This window comes from Trachypithecus francoisi, unplaced genomic scaffold, assembly GCF_009764315.1.
Source record: "Trachypithecus francoisi isolate TF-2019V2 unplaced genomic scaffold, Tfra_2.0 Lachesis_group2, whole genome shotgun sequence".
In the NCBI taxonomy this organism is placed as follows: Eukaryota; Metazoa; Chordata; class Mammalia; order Primates; family Cercopithecidae; genus Trachypithecus; species Trachypithecus francoisi.
In genome coordinates this window covers 58487790-58513775 of record NW_022681465.1, presented here as the reverse complement: position 1 = coordinate 58513775, position 25986 = coordinate 58487790, and the positions used below count along the sequence as shown (strand labels likewise).

Genomic DNA, 25986 nt, shown 5'->3' with positions numbered 1-25986 from the left:
TATATGTTAGTTTTACCTTTCTATAAGTTTGTTAGTGTTTCAAAGGATTTTTTTAAAAGAGGTATTTTTCTCCATCTCCAATTAGTACACCTGTGATTGTATTTCTATTTACTAATTGCAGTGGTTAGGATCTCTAGTGTTAGGTTAAGTGCAAGGAGTGAGAATAGATATTCTCTTTTTGTTTAACTTACAGGGAAATCATTTTTGTCTTTCTACATCATATATGATATTAACTACAGAAATTTTTGTAGACTAAATGGACAACCAAGTTTTAAAGTGGCTTACAGTGAAATAATAAGATAAAATACAGTCAAATAGTCTTGTAGATTTTTTTTTCCGTAGGGTATATCATAAGACAAGTTGAATTCCATGCTCTCCCACTAAATGTCAGTATGGTTATAGGAAAATCATTTAATTCCTTTGGTTTCCAGTTTGATGAAAACTAAAAGCAGAGTAGTTGAGTGAAATTAAATTTGAGACACCATTAGACTCTTTAATTCTGTATCAACAGTGGTGATAAACATAAAAGAAGGAAAATACACTCATAAATACAGGATGGGGAGATAATACTTCTTGACATATTTAAGTCTCTTTTTAAATCTCTTTAAGAGGAATGTTTTAAATTATGAATGTATAATTTGAATATGGCATGGCGACATAAAAATTGTGACTATAGTTTTAGAAGTGTATGTTTAAATTTACATGAATATAGTTTCATTATTTCTCATTTTTTCTATTTTCTCATTTTTCTCAACAGTATGTATATATATATATATATATAAAGATTTATAGTATCATAACTTCTACATCTGTATTATTGCATCTAACTGTTGCACAGTATTTTATTATATGTATCCAGCAAATTAGAAACAACAATAACAAACCTTTTATTGGGCCTACAGAGAAAGACTCCAATCAAATTCGACTAAAGTCTTGATCACATATGTTTTTTGTTTGTTTTTGTTTTTATTTTTTAAGTTTCTGTGCATGGTTCATAGTGGGAAGAGAAACATGAGCCTGACCTCCCTTAACGTTCTGAATCCAAATCTTTAATTAATTACTATGATCAGTGTCCTGTGGTTTCTTTACAAAATTATGTTTTGTTGCTCCAAGCTTGAGCTTCTTCAGGATTTCCTAGAGATGAACTGATCTTACTGTCAGTTGTCTTATGCTGCGGTTTTACTTTGCTTTAATTTTCCATTATTCCAAATAATCTGCATTAAATCTTAACATGTGGGTACTTTTGAAAAACTTTATAGCTTTTGTTCTGATCCTTTCATTTTTTTTTTTTTTTTTGAGCAGCAGCAAGATTTATTACAAAGCACAAAAGAACAGGTCCCCCTGGAAGGGGACCTGAGCAGGTTGCCCCTGATTCTTTCATTTTAACCTAATTGTGGGAGAGAAGGGATGACTGTAAGTTGGTATATGCCTTGTAGAATTACTACAGGGAGGGAAACGGGAACTGAAAAATGCAGTAGGGTCACAAACGATGGCTCACTTTGAGCTAATCTCCAGGTGAACTACCCTTAAATTAAGTTCAGAGTAAATTTACTGTAACATTCCTAGAAACTGATACAGTTTTGTCTTTTACCTCTTCCCACTGAAGTTTATCCTCACAATTTTCTCAAATAATTATTTTTTTAATTTTATTTGTCTTGATTATGAAATAAATTAATACCAAATACATATATTTGCCATGACTAGTATAGGATATGAAATTTTTGTTAGTCCTCCAGAGATTACTCTTTTTAAACCCCAAACATACTCTGTTCCATTCATTTTTACTACATATATATTGACATGATATTAGCACTTTGTTTTTAAAAATAAAATATATGTAATACTTCTTGGAATACTTCTGAAACTTGGATTATTTCACTCTAGTAAAAAAGAAGCATATTAGTAAATATATGTAAGACACCACAGAGTAACAACTTTATCTTCATGGACAAGTTTCAGATTGAATACATCCACCTATCAGCAATACATTTTAAAGGCTGAAGTTGCTTTGGTCTAAAAATACATTGACAACCATTTATAGAGAAAAGAACCGTGGAGCTTTAACTCCAGCATGGATTAGCAGCCAAGATTCCTTGAAAACATGACCTCATGTCCTACAGTCTCAGTTTTTATAGTTTTAAATAAAATAATAGCATCTATTTATATAAACTGTAATTTGAGAATCAGAATTAGGTGATACATATGCAAATCCTTTAAAATCTCTCAGGTTTTATTCAAATGCCCAGCATTATTCAAACTTAGGGCACACCTCAATGAAAAAATACAATAGTTTCTCTCAAAAAGCATATTTAATTCAATGCAGTTTTAATTATATACATGAAAAGAAAAAACTAAAGGAAATAGTAAGAAGTGGAAGTCAGTGTAAGTTGTAATTACATGTTGGCCATGCGCCATATTAGTGGGTTGGTGGCTGGGCTTCTTTCCCAACATATTTCCCTACAGATCTGTTTAATATGCAGGAAGCATGCAAACCAGAGGAAATGTGTAGAATGTTGAAACACACAAACACACGCCCACACACACACAGATACATACACACACACACACACACACACACACACACAGGATTGCAAATATTTCCAAATGAAAGATTATCATCTTATTTAAACTTAACCTGGAGAATAAAAAAGAATAAATCTCGCTTTAAGTTGATCATCTGGGATCATGGATTACCAAAGTGAAATCAGCCAACATGTTAAATTAAAAGGTTAAAGGAAAGACACAAATAGGTGTTCATGAATTTGGAGATAAAATAATGAAAACTGGTAAATTATTTAAGAACAGTGATATGAAAGCAAAATAGTATGCAGTCACACTTTAAAACACAGAAAGTATGACCACACATTTCCTTTGTCTTCTGGCCACAAGCCATATAGCAACTGAAATCTGGCTCATAAAATAAAGAGACTGATAGGGTTATTTGCATTTTAATCAGTTCAATGATTCCAAATGAAAATGTTCAATTCTTATTTTTGATAGTAATTTTGAACTAGACTTTAACATTTACTTTGTATGAAACTTGGCCTTCTCTTTCAAAGCATCATTTTGCAGTCAGTCTTATAAATAAAAACTTTTGAATTATTGTTGTCACCTGTTTCATTATCATGTAGCCTCATCAGTTGTGGTAATATCTTAACCACAATTTCGCAATATCAGAACAAACCTATTTTTCTCTTTTTTCCCATGTTTTCAGTTGACCAAAGACATTTTCAGTTTTCTTTTCCCATATACAGAGATCTCAATATAAAGTACTACAGTGTGAATCAGTTCAATAGTGAAATGTTTGAAGGGAGTGTTGTTGATTGGATATTGATCTAAGATAAATTTATGCATATTGTAGCTATGCATTCAGTTGGATTAAAAAGATAATTTATTGTGAATGTTTCTCTTATGTGCCCAGATATACATTTGTTTATACATATTTGTAGCTAAACAATGTCAGAATCAAGTAATAAATTTCAACAAAGGCTTATTTATTGCTAAAATTGGCTGCCTGATACAACTTGACTAAAACAGTTTTATGGAATGATTTGCTCAAGGAGTAAAATGTTAACAGCCTATTTTATTTAGTCATTTATTTCTACTAAACAAACAGAAATAATTCCTTGAATACCTGTTTCCTAACAGCCTATTTATTTGTGTACAATAATAAAACAAAATAAGGGATCCAATGTTTAGTTTTATGAGAAGAATTATTCTACTAGAAAGACAAGTTAAAACAAATAATTCAAACTAGACAGACCTCCCCATGACATCACCCCAAGCAACTGCAAAAAACTAGCCGGGCGAGGTGGTGGGCGCCTGTAGTACCAGCTACTAGGGAGGCTGAGGCAGGAGAATGGCGTAAACCCAGGAGGCGGAGCTTGCAGTGAGCTGAGATCCGGCCACTGCACTCCAGCCTGGGCAACAGAGCGAGACTCCGTCTCAACAAAAAAAAAAAAAAAAAAAAAAAAAAAAGATGAGATTTCTAAAATCTCTAAAATAATTGAAAATAAAAGGGGGATACTGAATGAGATTAAGCTAATTTAATGAGAGAATAATCTGGATCTTGAAATGGAATATTTTAATACCTAATATATGTTAAAAAGTTTATATTTGCAGGCCACAGCAAAGCAAAAACTAAGACTTCATGATTAAATGTCCTGATTCTAACATATTGCACAAGCTTTGTAAACATTGCCTGAACCAAACTGATATAAATTATAATAATATAAATGTATCTTACAATATTTAAAAGCATTTATCTGTTTCTTTTTCTCTTTTGACTCTTATGCAGATATCTTCATTTCTTGACTGACTTTTTTCCTTGATTAGATTCATTTCCTTGACATGTATTCTATTATACTTACATCCTTTGGAAGTTGGATACAGTATTCTATATAAAGTATGGCTGTCTAAAATTATTTTCACTTATTTAAAATACATTTTTGATTGTTAAATAATGTATTTTAAATATAGACTAATTATGATTTTTTTTACTATTATTTAATTTATTTTAATTCCTTTGCCATACTGTCATTGCTTGCTAAATCCAAATTATAGTCTGGGGAAATATTTGAAATTGTGACTGTCCCGGAAAATTCAGAATCCTGGTCATAGTTTATAATAATGAACTATTAAACAAATATATAGTTTCTATATAACAAAGTGTTCTGAAATGATAAAATGCACTAACATAGCATTAAACAGCCTCCAATACAGAAAGTTTGCCCCAAAACATGAATAATTCTCAACATTTTTTACAGAAAGTCCTACAGAGGATTTAAGACTTCCAACACTTAAGTGAGCGGTTAATATTGCATTTATTATTCTAGATTCTCAAAATATATTTTGTCTTTTTCCCCTTTTTCCTGTTTAGTTTACTAAGTATCACTTGGAACTCTAATAGACAAAAAAATATTTTATTTTCGTACTTTGCCTCTTGTTTCTAAAAATTTGAATTCTGGTAGTGCTTGAAAGTTTTAAGCCAAATATAAAACTACCGTAATGCTTTCTCAAAGGGATTAAAAACAATTAAATTTGGTTCTTGCTTGAGAAAACTGCTATGCATCATTAGTTACCTCTTTAATCCATTCCATTCATCTTATTTTCTTTAGTGACTGTACTAATTTTTAAGTAATTGTTAGATTCAGCAGGGAGGGTTTTATTGGAACATCGTAATACAATCAGTTGCTGCAGAAGCTCAAGTAGTTATTTATTCTTATATTAGACAGAGATGCTTACTGGTAACCTCAGGCTTTTATTTATTTTTTTTTTTATAAACTGACTAGAAGTAAGCATCGTGAATTCATCTCAATTCATTTCCCTTGACAAGACTAAAGGATGCAAGCAAACAACTTAGCTAAAAAATGAGATTAACTTGTGGAATTTTAATGGTGTTATCTTTATTGCTATGTGAAGGGGGCCGAGGATCACAAATGAAATTAAGCATGAAATTATATGAAAATATATTGAGTTCTTTTTTTCAGTCAGCAATTGGTTCTGTTTTACTAAAAATGAAATGGATGTAAATTGAAAATACACAATGGGAAATAAGAGTGATTCTTTAAATTAGGGACATTAAAATGTTGGAAAGAAAAAAACCACATCTTTTTTAGTTGGCAACAAAAGTAAATTACAAGTAATACAAAAAACCCCAGAAAATTTCAAGTTAAAAAATTATCTGAAAGGTATCAGTGATAGAAATAATCTAAATTAAAGTATAGTAAGTAATTTCTTTTTAAAAAGCTGATGCTAATAATTCTATTATGATCTTTGTTTAAAGTTACAGAATATACTAATAGTACTAACAGAAAGCCGTTCACCATCATTCTACCCTACTCACACTTGACCACTACATATACACAACAACTTTTTTTATAGGCTTTAAGCACATCAAATGAGTTTGTCTAGGCAAGTTGAAAAGAATACCTTCCAATATGTTTTCTTTTTGTACTTTTTTAAAGAAAAATATGAAAAAACCTTCAGATTAAATTTTATTTGATTTAAAAATTTTGAAGTAACTGGAAATATGTATAGAAATACTTTTTGTGAACATCTCTAGAAGCCAATTGAATGTGTAATAATTATAACAGAATTAGGAAGAATAAATTATGCTCAATTAACTTTGTTATATATAGAATGACAGGCATACAAAATGGACGGGCTGATTTTTAATACAGCTATATTAAATATTTTATTAAATTATGTAAATATTTTAATTCTATTACTTACAATTCTCTAGTCATTACGTTTTTAAGAATCATCCAAACAATAAGTATTTAATGGTTAGTTTAACCAAAAAAATTGTTTAATTTTTAGTAGTATTAAGACTTTTAAGATATTTTTAAATAAGGATGGAGCTCATTATAACTTTGATTTTAGTTAAATATTATTAAAGAAGGCTTGCAGAGCTAATCATATAAAATAATATGTAAAAATGTTTAAAATATTTTTGAAATTTGGAGATTCTACCAAAATATACAAATTAACACGATCTTCACAACTATATTTTATTTATCTATAGGCATCAAACACAATTATTTTAAAAGCAATTAGAAATTACAATTCATTTTGATTCTGTAAAAGTGTATTTTTTTAAAGTTAAGCTTCTTTCAACATCATAGCCTACTCACTCTTATTTGCTTTCCTAGCTAAAGAAAAAATGAATTAAGTATAAATTAGAAGCACAAGGAACAACCAGATGATACAACAGATCAACAACACTTATAAATTAAACGTGGATTGGGTTTCCATAATGGCTATGCTAATCACCACAGCAGACATAAACACTGATGATTAGTAATGTAGAAGAAAGCTGATATGGAAGTGGGTTTAATTGTCACCTTTAACTTGCACTATTTTTGTTTTAACTTTCTTCTTAACAAGGAGCTACATCAATTCACTTCTCTTTCCCTTATACCCACCTCTGCTATTAACAGAAGCAAAACACCCAATAAGGTATCTTCCTAGAAGTGATTGTGGTTTCAAAATTGGATATCACTACCTAGCGTCAAGCTTATTATCTTTGCAGTATAGTAAAGATGGCAGCTCGTTGTCTTCATGTTTTTTCATGTGCAGTTTGTATTAGAGTTCTCCAATTCCAATAGACATATGCTAACCTTGCTAGAAGACGATTGCTTATAGATTTCTCACTTTTCTTCACTTCTAGAGATTGAAAGCTAATTCACTTAGATTCATTTACATTTCATAATAATAATATAGCTCACTGTCAAGTGATATTTGAGGATAGATGATAATCTCTCCCTCTCATTTCTGATGAAGCTTGCATACATTCCAGGTAAATAGATAAAGCTACAGGTTCTCTTGATGGTCTCCTGGGCTCAGTGTCTCTCAGCTGTGATACTGACCCACTATATGATCAGTGAGTTGTGATGCCACATCACCCCTGTGAACGAGGGGGCAAGAGAAACTGATACTAGCATGAAACTTATGCTGCCTGCTCTGCTGACGGAGTAAGTAATGTCTACATCTGTTTGAACTCATTGGGTCTTTAGTGACCACATCCACGGAAGTGTGACAAACCAACCTGGCAGCTGCTACCATGCTACTGCTTGGGAACTGCTTGACAGTCCTATTTGGATAGCTTATAGTCTTCGTGTTCATTTAATGGTCAGACTTGCAAGGAAAGAGAAAAGTCACCTAAGCCTCTAATGAAACTTTTGCAAAATTAGAAAAGAATAATAAAATGTCACTTATACTTTAGGAAATCCAGTAGCACAAAAAAACCTCATTTAATAAATAGAGCATCACTCTCTGGGGGACCAAGAAATAAGTCAGAGAAGAGTTAAGAACATTAGAAAAATTAAATCATATCTTCCGAGGGACTGGAAAAAGTACAGTACATTCTTATAAAAAAGAGTTATTTGAAGCAAGCACAAATTGTATTCCAAAAATAAATAATCAAAGAAAATGTTAAAGGAGGTTCTGGGAAAAATAGGGATTAATTGAGGTCTAGTAAATCTGTAATATAAAATATAAAGAGAGGGCAAGAAGCAAATAAAGATCAGAAAATGCAAAGATAAAATATTAATTTACATAATATTTTTCAAAGACATAATATTGGACAATAGTGTTTCCAAAACATTAATGGTCAGACCAAAGGTAATTGATGATACATTACCACATAAATGAAAGAGTGCAATTTCTATGATTATTATTATGAGATTTTAAAACCACAAGGACAAGATCTTTTACACATTCTCAGAATAGTCTTTCTCTTTTTTTACCATAATTAAATGAAAATCGGATTTGACTAGACTTTCCAAAAGCCATATGGGTATTAGAAGAAAATGACAGTTTCTAAAATTTTCTGATTAAAAAATATTTGGATCATAGGATGTATAACTAGTTAAATTATCAGTTAAGACATTTGAGGAAAGCCATCACTAAAAATCACATTCATGCACACACACACACACACACACATGAATAGGGAGAAAGAGCAACTGGAAAAGTTAGGGAATATGCAGAGAAACTAAAATCCCCCAAAGAAGCACCAAGTTTCACAGGTATGTAAGATATTGTGCAATGTAATTTTATATACATAATACTCATAAAACAATAATCAATTACATTTTTAGTTGGCCATTGCTGCCTAGCATTACAAAATTTAATAATTTAGTACAACAGCAATAATTTTATCAGCCGGGATTCCTGGGTTTCAGGACCTTGGAAAGGTTTTGGCCGGGTTTTTCTCTAAGTACTTAGAGTTACTTATGAAGTTGCAGTCAAATGGTAGGTGAGGGGCTAGAGTTCCTGAGGACTGACTGAATGTCTCTCTCTCTCTCTCCTCTCTCTCTCTCTCTCTCTCTCTCTCTCTCTCTCATTCTCTCTCCCCCTCCCCCCCAACACCCCCCCCCCACTCTCTCTCTCTCTCTTTCTGCTTGCTCTTTCACTTCTGCTCTCACTCTCACTCTGTCCTTATGTGGTCCAATGACTTTCCCACGTGGTTTCTGCACAGCCCAATGGGAGCTCCTGAAAGTCTAGTTGTAGTCAGACAACTGGATAGCGTCCATGGTAACTCGGGGGACGGTAGTACAAGTTTTCAAGTTCCAAAGGCAAAGGCATCTTTCTTCACCTTGCCCCACCCAAGCTCAAAAATGATGCAGTATCACCTTAGCTACTTACGTTCTGTCCATTACAAAATATTCAAGGGGAGAGGAATTAGATTCCACATCTTGATGGGGATTCAGTGGGCGGGGTATAGAATTTTTCCTCTTGATTATGGAATGGCAAGTTACTGAAAGAAGATATAGGGTGGAAGGTGTCACTGTAACCACCCGTGGAAAATATTATATGCTATATATATAATACAAAGCATGAAGTCACATAGAAGAAAAATTGTCTTTGGAAATTAAAAATATAGTATGAATCATAAAAATTTCAATAGTGGTCTGGGAGAATAACAGGAAAATGTCCTACGAAGCAAAGCAAGAAGACAAAAAGACGGAAAGTAGGAGTCAAGGGACTGTAAAATTAAAGGGAAAAGCCAGGAGGACCAATATCTAATAAATAGGAATTCCAAAATGACTGAACAAGAAAAATGGAGCAGAGGGACCATGAAAAACTTATAGACTGTCCCAGAAGAGAATGGCATGAAACTGCAGACTGAAAGTGCCTGATGAGCGTTCTGCAATTTTGATAAATACATACACACACCGAAGAACAATACCAAAATGTTTCAGGAATATGGACAAACAGAAGCTCCTACAGGCTTCTGAAATAAATAAATCCGTGGCTCTTATACAAACAGAGATCAGAATGACTATGGATTTCTTAATAGCAATATTAAGAAGAAGTGAATGAAATAAATGTTCGGTTCAATATTCTCTTTAAAAAAAAATCAGTCTTGTCTGCCTTGCCCAATAAGAGAGTTCATGTACATCCAGCATTTTGTTGTCACGTTAAAATCAAAGAATAAACACAAAAAAGAGGAAAACTTGGGAGATTGGAGAGGCCAAAGATGCTGGTGAAGAAATATTACAGGATGACAGCTCTAAACAAAGTCTGAATCACAAACGGTCCCTTTTGGAATCTGTCAGAAGGCTCTGGGAGATTTATCTTATCTCCAACAAGATGAAACCCATTTATCCTCAGGAGATTGAGAGGAAATTTATGAAGTTATGGAATAATTTGTGATTCAGTTAAAAAAATAAAAGGGAGCACAGAAAAATAAGAATTTAGACAATTAGTAGCTGTGAGGAAAGAAGGAAATAATAGTGGTGACAAAAATATTGAATTTAAGGGAAAATTAATTAATCATGGAGGGGTGGAGAAATAGAACTAATGTCAATTCTATGTATGTATTATAGTCAACCTATTATTGCCTATGCTAACAAGGGAATCTACATTGACAAAGTTGGAAATTAAGGAATGGAAAATGAGGCACCAATCAAACATTAACAGAAAAAGATTAACAATATGATAATAAACAAAAAATTACTAACAGCATACTATAGTGAGTTATTTCTATCAGATTATAAGAAAAACTCACAAGAAAAGTATAAATTATACAGAGGTATATAATGAAAAACCTATTTATTATATTGATTGTAATTATATTGATGTTAATATGCATACATAATGAATTTTCTTAAAGTTACTAGAATGCATAACAGTTTTGCACACTAGAAGTGACTATTCTTATCAAAAGGTTACGTTAAAAAATCTCACTCACAATAGCACAATATCTCTAGAAAGCCAATAGAGTCCCACAAATTCATATGGAAAAGTCAGCTACGTATCAAAAAAAAATGTAAAATTATAGTGAAAGGCATTAAGATGTCCTAAATAAATGGAGATACATGTGTATTTGAGACCAAGAAGTGCTTATATATTTCACATAAATTAATTGCAATTCCAATAAAATATTTTGCAAGAATATTTTGTTCTTGTTTATTGTTTTGCTTTGTTTTTAACAGAAGATAACATATTGATGTTAAAAATCCATGTAGAAAATCCATGTCCAAAGGAAAAATAAATAAATAAAAATCCATGTCACAAAGACCCAGAACCCTAAGATGATTTTTCTAAAAGATGGATAAGGAAGTATGTTTATTTGGATAGATATCAGGTAATAGTTGTAAAGAGTAAGAAGCTAACAGTATGTTATTAGTGTAATACTGGAGCCAATAGATAAATGGAACAGAGAGAAGGCTCTAAAGCAGATGGTGGGCATACCAGACATATTTACATTACAAAATTGAAATTTAAAATCAATGATTAAATGAATATCTCCAGTAAATTCTCATTTAAAAATAGATCTGTTGCTCACACCACACACATATTCACACAAGCACAAATCTGCATGGTAAAAGTAATTGAAATATCAAAAGAAAAGCTTTAAAAATATAAAAGTGAAGAGACTATGAGACCATATTGATGACACTGGCTTAGAAAAATAATTTTTGAATAAGATACAAAGAAGAGTAACCATAAAATGAATGCTTGATAAATTTGACTATATTAAAATTAAACATTTCTCTAGTACAAAATGAACTGTTACCAATGTTAAAAGAAATATCTCAAACTTGAAGAAGATATTTGTAGTAATATATTATCCTATTGTTAAATCAGAATATATAAAGTATCTGTTACAAATTGAAAAGAATATGACAGAGCAAGTGAAACAAGAGGGAATAATAAAATATAAACGTACTAAAGAGGAATGCTGAATAGTCTATAAAAATGTAAGTGAGGGAGTGAGTCTCATTCAATGGAATAGTAAATGCAAAACGCTGAGGTAGAAATAAATGTAGCATATTTAAGAAACAGAAAGGCCAGTTTAGGTTTACATGGCTAAAGAAGGGAAAAGGATGAGGCCAAAGTGACAGACAGGAGCTTGCATCATATGGATGTTGTAAATTGGGCTAAGGGATTTAGATTGTATTCTAATGTGATGCAAAGTCATTGGTGGGTTTTGAGCAGAGAAATTCCATGCATAGTTTTGCATTTAAAAATCATCATTCTCACTACTGGGTAGAGAGTAGCCGTAGAATGATGGAAAAAGAAGCAAAGGGACTAAATGAGAGCTGAGATGATGGCTTAGGATGATTTGTATTGGAATGGGAACAGCAGAGACAGTGAGAAGGAATTGGACGTACATTAGAAGTCAGAAGGGATTTTCTTATGGAATAAATGAGTAAAGTTGGAGAAAAACTCAATGACTCCTAGGTTTTTATTTTGAAAAATTGGCTTGATTATCATGCAGGTTAGTAAAATGAGAAGGACTGTTTTGTGGGGAGGATGGAAATGATGCATTCTGTTAAGGGCAAGTATTCTTACCAAAATTGTAAAGATATAAAATATGAATGAAAAAGATGCATACTCACCTCAGGATGGAGGTTGTGTAAGCATCTAATGAAAGGGAGAAAAAGACAGAGGAGATTTCAGTTGAATGAATGACAGCTCATTTTAATTTTAATTCTTAAAGTAAAAAAGATCTGATATAAATTTGGAAAAATATTGACATTTATGGAATACTAGTATTTCCTTATTTTGTTTTGTTTTCTTATTCTATGTAGTTTTCTTTACATTCCATTTTGGTGGATTACATCTTTTTTTTTTTTTAGATTTATAATTGGATGTACAAGCCTGGATGTTGTTGGTGGGTGAAGGTGGTGGAGTCAAATGGAAAGTGGAAAGACATGAAAGATGAAAACTTTGTATTGAAGAAAAATAATAATGAAAAATGTGCATGTCAAAACTGCACAATTCAATGTATTTTCACAAACTGGTTGAAATTTAGAATATTTTAAACATTTGCCCTCTTTTCTTCTATGTATTATTTTCATGTACTTTATTTCTATATCCAAAGACATGACTATTTTTGTTTTGTATATTCAGCAATTATTTATATTTACCACGTAGTTGCTGTTCTGGTATTCTTCATTTCTTTCTGTGATTTTATCTGGGATCATTTTCCTTAAGCCTGAAAATATCAGTTTAATATTTCTTTTACTGAATGCTGTTGAGATAAATTCCCTGTTTTTTTTCCAAAAATATACTTATTTCACCTTTCTTTGAAACCTATTTTAATACAATATAGAATGTTAAACTGCTAGCTATTTTTTTATCAATGCTTTAAGATGTCATTCCAAGACAGGAGCAGTGGTTCATGCCTGTAATCCCAGCACTTTGGGAGGCCGAGGCGGGCAGCTCACCTGAGGTCAGGAGTTTGAGACCAGCCTGGCCAACATGGTGAAACCCTGTCTCTACTAAAAACACAAAAATTAGCAGGGCATTATGGCAGGTGCCTGTAATCCCAGCTACTTGGGAGGCTGAGGCAGGAGAATCGCTTGAACCTAGGAGGCAGGGGTGGCAGTGAGCCGAGATCGTGCCACTGCACTCCAGTCTGGGCGACAAGATCGAGACTTCGCCTCAAAAAAAAAAAGTCCTTCCATTGTGTATTGGTTTCTCTTATTTTTACTGAAACACCAACTATTACCCACTTTGCTACTTTGACATTAATGTGTCTTTCTCCTTGGTACTTTTATAGTTTTCTCTATGTCCTGAGTATTTAGCATTTTGAGTATAACTGAGTTAGATGTGGTTTTCTTCTCATTTATCCTTTTGAGAGTTCTCACATTTTATTGAATGTGTAGGCTGTCATTTTTCACCAGTTTTTAAAACTTTCTTACCTATTTTCTCTTAGAATACAACTTCGACTTCATTTTCTTTCTCCTTCTAGAAATCTGATTTCATGTCTTGCAACTTTTGATTCTGCTTCACAAGCATTCAATGACCTTATGTAATTTTCATTTTCATATTTTTATTTTCTGCATCTTGTGTATATTCTATATATCTGACTTCACTTGGGAATTTTTGTTTTGGCTTCTGAAAGATTAAACTTACATTTTTCTGTATCCAATTTGCTGTAAAACCTCTCTGTTGATTTATGAATATCAGATATTTTATTTTCAGTTTTAGAATGCTCTTTTGATTCATTTTATCTCAATTACTATCTATTTTTCCATATTTTTTACATTTTTAAATATATTAAATATAGCTATTTTTCAGCTTTGTTTGCTAAATCTGTTATTCAATTATGGTTTTTCTCTACCTCTACTTTTATTCTTACATATTAATCACATAATCATGCATTTTTGCATGTATAGTAAAATTTATTTTTAACCACACAATATATGTAAAGAACACGAAGACTCCAGAGTGGGTTATTTTTTACTGGAAAGTTTTATTTTTGTTTATCGGATTATTTATTTGCTTATCACTCTGATTTTTAATTTTATATGTCAAGTTGGCTAAGACGTGGTACACAGTTGATCAAACTAACTAGTTTCATTGTTGTTATGAAGGTAATTTTTAGATATGCTCAACATTTATAATCAGAAAACAAATAGAGCAGATTATTCTCCATAATACCATTGGGCCCCATCAAATCAGTTAAGAGCAAGGATTGAGGTTTTCTTAAAAAAAAAAAAAAAAAAAAAGAGGACTGGGAATTCTATCTCAAGACTATAACATAGAAATTCTGCTGAGGTTCCCTTGGCTGGGCTCGGTGACTCAAACCTGTAATCCCATCACTTTGGGAGTCTGAGGCAGGTGTATCCCCGAAGGTCAGGTGTTCAAGACCATCCTGGCCAACATGGTGAAACCCTGTCTCTACTAAAAATACAAAAAAAAAAAAAAATTGGTGGGGAATCATGGCAGGAGCCTGTAGTCTCAGCTACTCAGGAGGCTGAGGCAGGAGAACCGCTTGAACCTGGGAGGTAGAGGTTGCAGTGAGCCAAAATCACGCCACTGCACTCCAGCCTATGTGACAGAGCAAGACTCAGTCTCAAGAAAAAAGAAAGAAAGAAACCCTGCTGAGGTTCCCATCTGGTGGCCTAGTCTGTGGATTTCTGATTCAAGACTGGAATATCAACCATTACATGCATTTTGAATGTGCTGCCCTTCCCTGTAGATTTTGGACCTGCCAACCCCCACAATTGCATGACCCAATGTCTTAACGTTTATTTGCTTTATGCTTCTTCAACAATTGACAGAAGTCACTAGGAGGAATTTGCTTGTGTGTTTTGCCACTTCAGCTTGACATGAAGAGCAACGTATCTTCTACTTTCTCTTCTCCTGAGCGATGGCCATTTGTCAAGGGACCAAGTGTGTATGTTTAGTTTCTAGAGGCACTGAGAATTGTTGAATGCCCTTAGGTTAAAAAATAAATCTCTGTAAATCCTCAGGTTCAACTCCAAAATCTCTGGAGGACTTCCAACTTTCACCATTTTACTTAAAAAAAAAAAAAAAAATTGAATCTAAGAACCACAAGTCTCTGGAAATGTGGATGATTATATTACAGCTTTCAGCCTTGCCCTTTAGCCTCCTACAGACTATTCTACAAAAGTCTTTTGGGGAGGCTGACAATGTGCTTGAAGACCCACAGTTTACCAATATTTTTACTCCAGTACCATACAAACTCTAATTTTTTTTTTTTCGTCCTAGAATTGCCCTTTCATTGACCAGTTATAGATATTCGCCTTCAAGCCCCCTGCCAAGAACTGGCAAATTCCCTCAGGAAAAAGCAGCTGCCAGTCATAAGCTTGCATCTGTACAATTCTCTTCTCTCAGGTTTCAGTTTATTCAGTTCTTGTTTACATAGCAATTTGGCCCTGGCAATATGATTTTCTGTGATTTACTTAGCTGTTCTACATGTTGTCAGTGGGAACGCTGGCCTGCTGTTACTTACCTACCTCATCCTACACTTAAGATAAATTACACATGTTTACAGTGATCTAACTTCCAGTTTCTAAGGCAAATTTGGATGAGCATTTCCATTATTAGCACTTCACTAAAAATTTTTAATTGTCCACTGATCCAATTTCATAGTTAACTGGAATTCCTGTATATCTTACACAGCCCCATCTTTTTCAGTTTGAAAGCTAAAATTTTCTTTGTGCAGATTCACACTTTTAATGTAGAGTAATTGTTGACCACATGTTTCATTATGAATTTCTGACTCTCTTGCACTTTGTTCAGAATATTCAGGATTTCCAAACAATAGCACAAAATATACCCATCATTGCTCATCTTTTTATTTTATTTGTGTGACATTTGACTTGGATGTCCAGTTCCTTTTATAAATAAATAAAATAGATAAAAGGAAAATGTACCATGTGCTGTGAAAATTTTGGAGTCCATAAGAGTAGAAAATTTGGTTCTTATTTTCAAAATAAATATACTTTTAGTTTCAGAAAAAATTACAAAAATAATAGTTCAAAATTGTTACAGGTGTTATAAGAGTTTATATGTGTATATATTTGTGCACACAATTTATATATGCATATACACTTACATACTCAGTTATATATACATACATAAGCAATTTAAACATTTAATTTTATATACTATTGTATATACATATACCTACACATAAAAAGTATAATTGGATACATAAGATCTTTATAGATGAGTATGAATTTTTAGGGTGGATAAATCGATGTCATGAGGGAGGAGGCAAATCACAGACGCATGACACTGGTATGTTTGGGGATAGGTATATTCATCTGATGAAGATATGAATATCTTCCAGTCAATCGAGCAATCCCTTTTCCTGGTGAGAGTATTGATCTTGATTTCTTAGTTCTTTTTTATTGGGGACAACACAGAAAGCTAACCTAGAACAAGAATTCTTTTTTTCTTTTTTTAGGGGTCTTGGATTATATTTTAGAGGATCTTTGTACTCCCTGATACTGCATTAGCATTTTTGTGTGTTTTGTGCACACACACACACAATTTTTTTTCAAGGATATCATTCATAGCCTTTTTAAAAAATACTCATTTTAGTTCGTGTCTCAAAAATCAAATAAATGTAAAGATCCAGCCTCGTTTATCTCTTTCCTCTCTTTGACCATAGTCCCTCGAGACTGTAGTTTGCTGTTTCATCCTTCTTCAGGCATCCAGTCATGTATTTGTCACCCTATACCTTCTGAAATAAAAGCATCTTTAGAAGGCTTAGAAGCACAGACCTTCCAATATTGTCTCTGCAGCAATGTCTCCAAACCTTTTAAAGTCCAAAAATACCACCCTTCGAATTTCTATCACTTCTTTAGTTTCATTCAATCAGTTACAGAAATATTTCCTTTTTTATTTTTATTTTTTTGAAGACAGAGTTCAACTCTGTCTCCCAGAATGTTGTGGCAGGATCATACCTCACTGTAACCTTGCATGCGTGGGCTCGAGCAATGCTGCCTGTGAGTCCCAATCGAGTCCCAAGTAGTTGGGACTACAGGCATGCCACCATGCCTGGCTAATTAAAATAATAATAATAATAATAATAATAATAATAATAATAATAAATGTAGAGAGGAGTCTGTGTTACCTAGACTGGTCTTGATCTCCTGGCCTCAAAAGGAAATGTTGGCTTCCCAAAGCACTGAGATTATAGGTGTGCACCCCATGCCAGGCCTAAAAGACTCCTTTAGTGAATACTTACACCGAGCCCTCATCTGCATTTAAAATTGTCTGTCACTATGCCTTTCTTGGTGAAAAGGAGGAAAGAATGATTCTCAGCTATTTGTATATCTCATAGCAGAGAAATTATTTTTCCCTACTAATTTTTCTGTGATCTCCTTTTAAATGAATCTCTTGCTTTTGAATGTTGTGAATTTACTTAACAACTTCTTAGACACCTATGTACATATATCCCTATGTTGCAAATCCAAGATGCTTAAGAAGACTTCTCCAAGTTGTTGGGAAGAAATAAGATGTAAAAACATTCAATGTCATTTTAAGACCACAAGGAGATAATTTTCATAATTCAGTGATCTTCAAAAATATAAGATTCCAGGCTTCTAAAAGAATATGAACCTTCTCTAAATCATTTCTTCAATAACTCTCTTTACAAGTGGTAAGCTAATGCATGAGAAATAATGTGTCTATTTTGTGTTTTATATATCACTTAAGGACTTACAAGGCGGGTGCCTTAAGTTATGTACTTAAATTATTGACCTGTGAAGCAATTAATGCCTGTAAATATATTTTTTAAATTTCTGGCCTTGGAAGCAGATAATGCCTGTGAAAGTGTGTCTCTGAAATAAATAACTGCCTTCATTGTAATCTCAATATCTTTCCAATGCTAGCAAATAAATATATCCTGGTTGAGATGCTTCAAGATGTGACATAGCAACATTTTTAGCAGGACCTGCCTTCTAAAATTATATAGCATTCTCATGAAGAAGTCTGATCTCTTGTAGGTTCTTGAGTAATTCAAGTTGACTTCAAAGAGAGCTCCAACGTCTCCAGGACCATCCCAGATTGGACACTTCAGTCAGAAGTGGCCACAAGCACAAGGCCAACTTTCAATAGGCTGCAGACTTGGAAGACTAAATGGGAAAGAGGAATGCCTAGTTATTTAATCCAGATCCTATTGACATTTTTCCTCTTGGAGGAAATCTCTGGGGAACCCTGTCAAATGTGAAGAATGAACCACTTAACTTTTTTGCCAAGAACTAATTTATGCAGCTATGTGTGCCCACCCATCGTTTACATCTTCAAAACTTGCCTCTGGTCCCAGAAAGAAATTATTCAGAAAAGTACTTATCAATCTACATCATATACATGGGCAAATTTTTATAGTTGTTTTTACAATCTATTTTATTTTTAAGGTTTTTTTGCCCTCTCCTATTCCATTTTTGTTGTTGTTGTTGTTGAGACAGAGTCTTGCTCTGTCTCCAGGCTGGAGAGCAGTGGTGTGATCTTGGCTCACTGCAACCTCTGCCTGCCTGGTTCAAACGATTCTCCTGCCTCAGCCTCCCAAGTAGCTGGGACTACAGACATGCACTACCATGCTCAGCTGATTTTTGTATTTTTAGTAGAGACGAGTTCTCACCTTGTTGGCCAGGACAGTCTCGATCTCTTGACCTCATGATCCGCCTTCTCGGCCTCCCAAAGTGCTGGGATTACAGGCGTGAGCCATCGCGCCCAGCCTTCCATTTTTGAAGGAAGAATTGTTTTATCGAGATTCATGAAATTGGTCTTGTTTTTCTGTACATTAATATTAAAACAGTGCTCTGGAGGGAGCAAACTACACTTGGAGGACTATATTGCCGGTATTACTGTGTAATATATCCCATATTCCATCCAATTCAAGGTTTTCTCCCATTCTCCTCCTTTTTCTTCAGCCCCAACAACATGAGTTGAAACTACTTATTTATTTCTGACCAGATTGTGTTTGCTGGCTTTGACATGCTTTCAGCTGCTTTCTCATGCCAGATAATTTTTCACCTATGTGTTTTTGTTTTTTTATTGGGTGCAAATTTAAAGTTATTTGATTCAGTGCTTTATTTTCTGTGTAATATTATGTTTATCAACTGGAGCAATTAGAGGAGAATAGTAATGATGCCACTGGGAGAGGACGGCGTATTTGCCACATTCTACATTTTTTTCAACAATTATAAAATACCTTGGCTGTCTGAAAGAAAATCAGGCATAAATTATCACTGTAAGTTGAAAAATCTATTCAAAAATTTTGTTATTTCAGGTTAATGTACGTAAAAACTTAGCATAAATTGTTTAACTCAGATACTTAATGTTATAATCCTTGTGATTCATTCATCAAAATTTATCTTTCTAAAAGCTAGTCTATTACAAATATATTTGTAATATAGTGCTACAAATATAATTCTAATTATCTCTGCTTTCCCAGTTTTTGGAATGAAATCAAATACCAGCAAATACCAATATCTAAAATGGTATCAGTATTCTGAATGAGAAATAATCTCACAATATAGCAATATAAGTGTCTATTGATAGATACGGTTTTTTCACTATTTTAATTTTTTTTTTTTATTTTTCTTCTAGCCAATGGTGAAAATAAGAGTCAAATATTTTATCTGTTATCCTTTTGGTAACAAATTACTTAAATTTTCTATACTTTGTAGATTTTTTTTTTTTGGTACTATTTCCTCATTTAATGTAACTTAAAAATGAATTAAGAGTTAAAGATTTGCTGTGGTGTGAATATTTGTGCCCTGGCCACCATGATTCATATGTTGAAATCCTAACTCCTAAGGTGATGGTTTTAGGAGGTGGGGTCTCTGTGAGGCGCTTAGGTGTGAGGGTAGAAACCTCATGAATAGGATTAGTGCTCTAGCAAGAGATCCTCAAGGAAGACCTTTTGCCCTTCTACCATGTGAAGACACAGCCGGAAGGTATCATCTATGAGCCAGAAAGTGGGCCCTTATTAGACACCGAATCTGTTGGCACCTTGATCTTGGACTTCCCAGTCTCCAGAATAGTGAGAAGTATATTTCTGTTGTTTCTAAGCCACCCAGTCTGTGGCCCAATCATGCATAGTTTCACCTTCTGAGAAATGTATCATTAGGCAATTTTGTCATTGTGCAAACATTGTACAATGTGCTCAGACAGTCCTAGATGGTATAGCCTTCTACATACCTAGGCTATATGGTAAGGCCTATTGCTGCTAGGTTACAAACCTGTACAGCATGTTATTTTACTGAGTACTGTGGGCAATTATAACACAATGATAAGTCCTTCTGTATCTAAATGTAGAAAATGTACAGTAAAAATAGAGTATTATAAACTTATGGGACTACTGTTGTCTATGCAATCTGTCATTGAAATGTTTTCACGTGGCCCGTGATTGTAGTTTGCTACAGCAGACTGAACAGATAAAAACTAAAATGTTGTGCTAACATTGTCCCTATATTTAAGTGTAAGTTTATTTCATTTCCACTTGATAAACAATTGATGGGATATTCTTCTCGTCCTCTTTAAAAACAAACGAACAAAATGCTCTTAAGCTAGATAGGCTGCAAGACCCCTTTAGCTTATAAACTTCATTTTATACAAAGAAGATGTTTTGCAAGAAATGTTATAAAATTATCAGAAAACTGACACATTTCAAGTGACCAGACATTCATTAAAAAATTTCTTTAAATTTTTCTTTAAATTCAATCTACCATTTGGTTTTAAATATTAAATTAATACAAACAAATGTAATAATGTATTATAATTTTAAAATGTCTGAATAAAAAAGTTAAAGAATGGGAAAATGCCTTTTAAATGTGCAGGGCAGTGCCAGTTGTTCTATTTTCATTAGTTGTCATGTATCTTGCCATGTCCTTTATCTGGTTGTGAATTTACAAGGAACACAGCAGGTTGTGAATTTTTAATAGACTTTTCTCAAGGAAAGAAAAGGTCAGTATTAACATAAAATTCTTTTCAAAAATGTGTGACACAAATGTTTCACACCGAAGAACAGGTGTTACTGAGGAACTAAAACCACAATAATCTATTTTTTTTATATTTAAAGAAAACTTAATATCTCACATAATAAAATAGTAACACACAAATCAATATATAAGTCATATCTTTCAAAGTAGATGCTTTAAGTTTTTTGGCATGTGACCCATTGATCCCAGCTTCTCAGCAACGTGAACTCTTTTGTTCAATAAAATGTTTGTTTTGCAAATCCAAGTGTTGTTACCTGATATCCAAATAAAAAAGGAAGAGTCATGAGAAAGCTGCAGTTATAAAGACTAACCCTTGCCTGATCATTACTCAGTGTATGAATTGGAATAGGAAATAAAATTGTGCCACAGACACACAAAGAATGAGGGAAGGTGGTAATACCAGAACAACTGTTGAAAAAATATGCAGAGTAAGAGAAAATTTAAAAAGTAAAGAGAAATTTAAAAAGAAGATGGGGAGCTTAGGAAGGGGACTATAACTCAAGAACTTTGTCCTTTGGTCTGTTTCTGTAACTGTTAGGAAATCATCAATATCAATAGATCTGTTATTACTTAGTTCTTGTATCCCATCAGTTTCATCTACAAGAGGAGCTATTCCCCAAGTCTCAGGAGATCTGGAAATTCATCTTTCTGCTTCCTTTATTTACTTGAAGAGTAAAGCGTGGCCACAGGAAGAACAGATTGTGGCTTTGAAAAACATAAGAAGTGTAAGATTATTCACATAATCTCATTATTACAGTAAATATCTCTTGTAGTTTCTTTACTTGTCCATGTATCAAATATATTTTCAAAGACCATCTTTCATTAAACATAGACTAATGTCATGCCCTCAAATATGGTCCTTTTTGCCTTTTATTCTAGTGCTAGCGATCACTTATTTCCCTCTGTGACTTTTTTAGTGCACATTATCATTAGTACAAGCTCTAGTGGCTTGAGAAAATCATATAGTAATTCTGTCGTCTTAGAATCCATCGGTATAAATTCTTAGTTGTAATTTGCTTCTCTTAATTGTATTCCCATTGGTGAAGGTAGAAATCTTTTCATTTTCTGATTCTCAAAACCACAGTCTACTTGCAAACTCCATCTCTTTGATTCCCTACTACCATGTTCAATTTTCTAATCCAACAGAAACTCCCACAGTATGTGGTCCAATTATAAGATTTAATTTTCACTCTCTGTAGTATAAGTGAAGATAATAAATCCTGCTATAATTTATGTTCCAAAACTGAGCTTTATAAAAATTAAAATCTCACCATCTTAGCAGCTTTTTTGATTAGAATAGGAGAAAGGGTTTTAATGACCCCTATCTTGCCTTAGATCCTTCTTCATTACAAATCTATATTCTATATTTATGCAGTGTTCTTTCTAAAATGCAAAATTAGTAACATATAAAAATTCCCCAGGTTCAAACCTCTACTCATTCTTTGATAATTTAGGTATTGTAAGCTTAAGAAATCCTCATTCACTCCTGGGGGCTTTTTTAGGGGCTGTCTTGTGAATTTCCATTTCACAAAATGTTTGAATCTTCCACAGAAACTGGAATTGTTGATTTGGATTAAGAAGTACACGATTCTTATGAGAATAAACAAATATTTCCAGTTAAAATTATTGAATGCATAGAGAATAAATATAACTGTCTACTATAAAACATAATGTTATCTGATCAAATTATTGATAATATCAATAATTTTTCTTGAATTATTTTGATTCTCAGATAGAACAAGAAACATGCAGTGCTTAAATCTGTAACTTGGAAAATTGCCACTGTGTTGCACATGCATATAATTGGAAAGTTTCCCAGCAACTATGTACATTTTCAGTTCCTGTAAAGCATCAGTCTTGTGACTTTTTTTAAGAGTGGTTTCCTGGATAAAAGTCACATGTTACTTCGGAAAGCTTTTTAGTTAAAAGGAGTTATTTCCTGAGTTTCTCAACCTTACTTTATTGTTTATGAATAGCTAAAAATGTAGTAAGAAACTATTTGCTCCCTGACTTCTTTATGTTTTTCTCCAAAATATATGTCCATTTGGAGTTTTCTTAATCTGCTATATCTGTATTAATAAACAGTTTATCCAGAAATGTAGTTTTATCCAGAGTTGATGGCTAAGTGCTAATTACTACTTCCGTTAACCAAAAAGTAGACTGCTTTTGTAGACCCAGTTATAACAAGTAATACATTAAAGATAAATATGCATAAAATTTTATTTATTTTAAATATTTTGGTGTCTACATAAAAATGTTTTCAGGGGCAAGTTCATTGAAATAAGTTCTCATAAGTAAAAAAGAACCTTTCAATTAAATAAACTAAAGTCTTCTTAAATAGGAAGTAATTAGTTTAAAATTCTATACTTAATTAGATGAAAATGAGTGTTGATGTAAACAGTCTAGAGAGGAAAAATGAAACATTTAGATAAATGTGTAACTCTATGTATTTTTTCATATAATTGAAGATTACTGTCTTGAATTCATAATTCTGTAGACTGTAGGTCAGTGTGCCTATTCTGATTTATGTCTACATTTTATATAAATATTAAAACATAAAACATGTCTATAATGATGTCTGTTATAATAAATGTTTTGTAGAAATTAAGATCTACAGTTTTTTAAATATTTCTTATCAAAAGTGTAACAACATAAAAATTTGTTGAAGCATAATCACATTGCACATAATAAAACTGTGATTCCAGCATGTAAAAACTTTTATTGGTAGGGTGGTAACACTAAAAAAAAATCTTACATTTCTTATGTTTTTCAAAGCCAAGATCTGTTCTTCCTATGGCCAAGCTTTACTTTTCAGAGTAAGAATTCTATATGGGGCAGGAGGTGTACCCATCTGGCAACTGCCTGTCCATTTCCAGAATTCTCAAGGTCATTGGGGCCTATTATTTCTTTCCCAAACATTCCGGAGCTTGCTTCTAGGTTTTAGAAGAGGCTCTTCTTTAAGTCCATTGCCCAAAGATTAGACTCAGTCACTAGTACATGTACTCCTAAGCCTATTGGCTAGCCTTCAGGGCATTTGTTGAAAAATAACCTACATGGAATTTATCCATGACATGTGGCCTCCTGGACTGGCATTTGCACTCGTATTGGGTTGAGATGTCCACATGAAGGTATGCAGAGCTCTTTGATATGATGAATTGATTCTCAAAACTTCAGTGTGGTTATGTTAGAGGCTTAGGAAAAGGAGCAAGACACAGGCCTTGTATTGCCTTGTTCCTGCACAGAATTTGTCCTTGTAGGTTTTTAAAAAGTTAGATGTGACTAGGTAGGAGGCTAGAACATATTTTATTTTATAGTTCATTAATTTGATTTATAACTTTAAAATATAAAGACATGTGTTATGTAGATATCTGTCTGCTCTGATTACTACAAATATTTGTGGGGTAATCACTGTCTATTGTATAAGCCAAAAAATGATGTACATTGTTTTTAAAGTAAGAGCTTTGTCTCCTACAGCTTTGCTTGTCTTACAGTTCTTAAGACATTACTAATTCATCAACAGAAATATAATAGCTAATAACAAGTTTATAGCAGATGGTTTTTTTGTACATTATAAGAATAAAATAATCTTCCATTCACAGAAAGAGATGAGAGAGCAGTGTTTACACCAGCCTATCAAGACTGATATCTTATATCTGAAACAGAATTTATTTGCCCATGAAAATGAGTATTTACCAAGCAAAGAGAGGAGCTTGGTTGAATTTTATTACATTTTTTTCATTTAGAATAAAAATTATCCTGATATATAAAAGGCTATTCATATTCTTTAAAGTGTATAAATGAGTGTGATCAAACTTATTCAACTCTCATTTCAAGAACTACTGTAGGCGACCCTATTGCTCAGTGATGAGACTTGAAAAACCTTCTGTGAATTCTTTCAGCCTCATGTACCTTTATACATTATCATGGATATACTCTTTTTTATTTCCCCTAGCTACATTCAGACCAAGATAAAGGAGATGGATCACTCAAATATATCTTATCTGGAGATGGAGCTGGTACTCTTTTTATTATTGATGAAAAAACAGGTGATATTCATGCCACAAGACGAATTGATAGGGAGGAAAAGGCCTTTTATACTCTACGTGCACAAGCTATTAACAGAAGAACTCTGAGGCCAGTAGAGCCAGAGTCAGAGTTTGTGATCAAAATTCATGATATCAATGACAATGAGCCCACGTTTCCAGAAGAAATCTATACAGCAAGTGTTCCGGAAATGTCTGTTGTAGGTAAGTTCATTTACAACATTTATGATGGTATTCAAAAAGTGTTCTAAAAATCAAGAAATTCTTATAGTAGTATAATCAATTAATTGAAATCCTCTTTGATTTGCTACCATGAATATATATATATAATATATATATATATATATATATATTTCTTTTAGGAGATAATCAGAAAAAAAGATCAATGCAATTTACACTTCCTACAGATTTGTGAATCTTTATAATACTTATAGGTAGATACTTTCCTCAAAAATCAAGAAACTATCATTGAACTTCAGTAGAAAATTGTGAAAATAAATTGTTTTTTGTCACTTGGATTCAGATAAAAGTTGTGTAATTTTTTGATCCCAATATAATATAAATATATTTAGAATACCATACAGGTTATATAATCTTCCCATATACTCTAGTCATAATTTACCAAAAGATTTCATCTTGAATATGTACTATCTACATATTTCAATTGAGGAAATTGATTAGATTATTTCTTTTTTATTAAATATCATAAAATATCC

General features: G+C 32.8%; 1 protein-coding gene across 1 annotated transcript in view; it reads left to right on the top strand.

Annotated features, from left to right (window-relative positions):
• LOC117064974 (cadherin-10) overlaps positions 1-25986 on the top strand; it is a 166100-nt gene that overhangs the window by 88534 nt on the left and 51580 nt on the right. The window contains exon 3 of the mRNA XM_033179263.1: positions 25180-25474. Within this exon, the coding sequence (XP_033035154.1) occupies positions 25180-25474 (295 nt within the window). The remainder of the gene's footprint in view (positions 1-25179; positions 25475-25986) is intronic.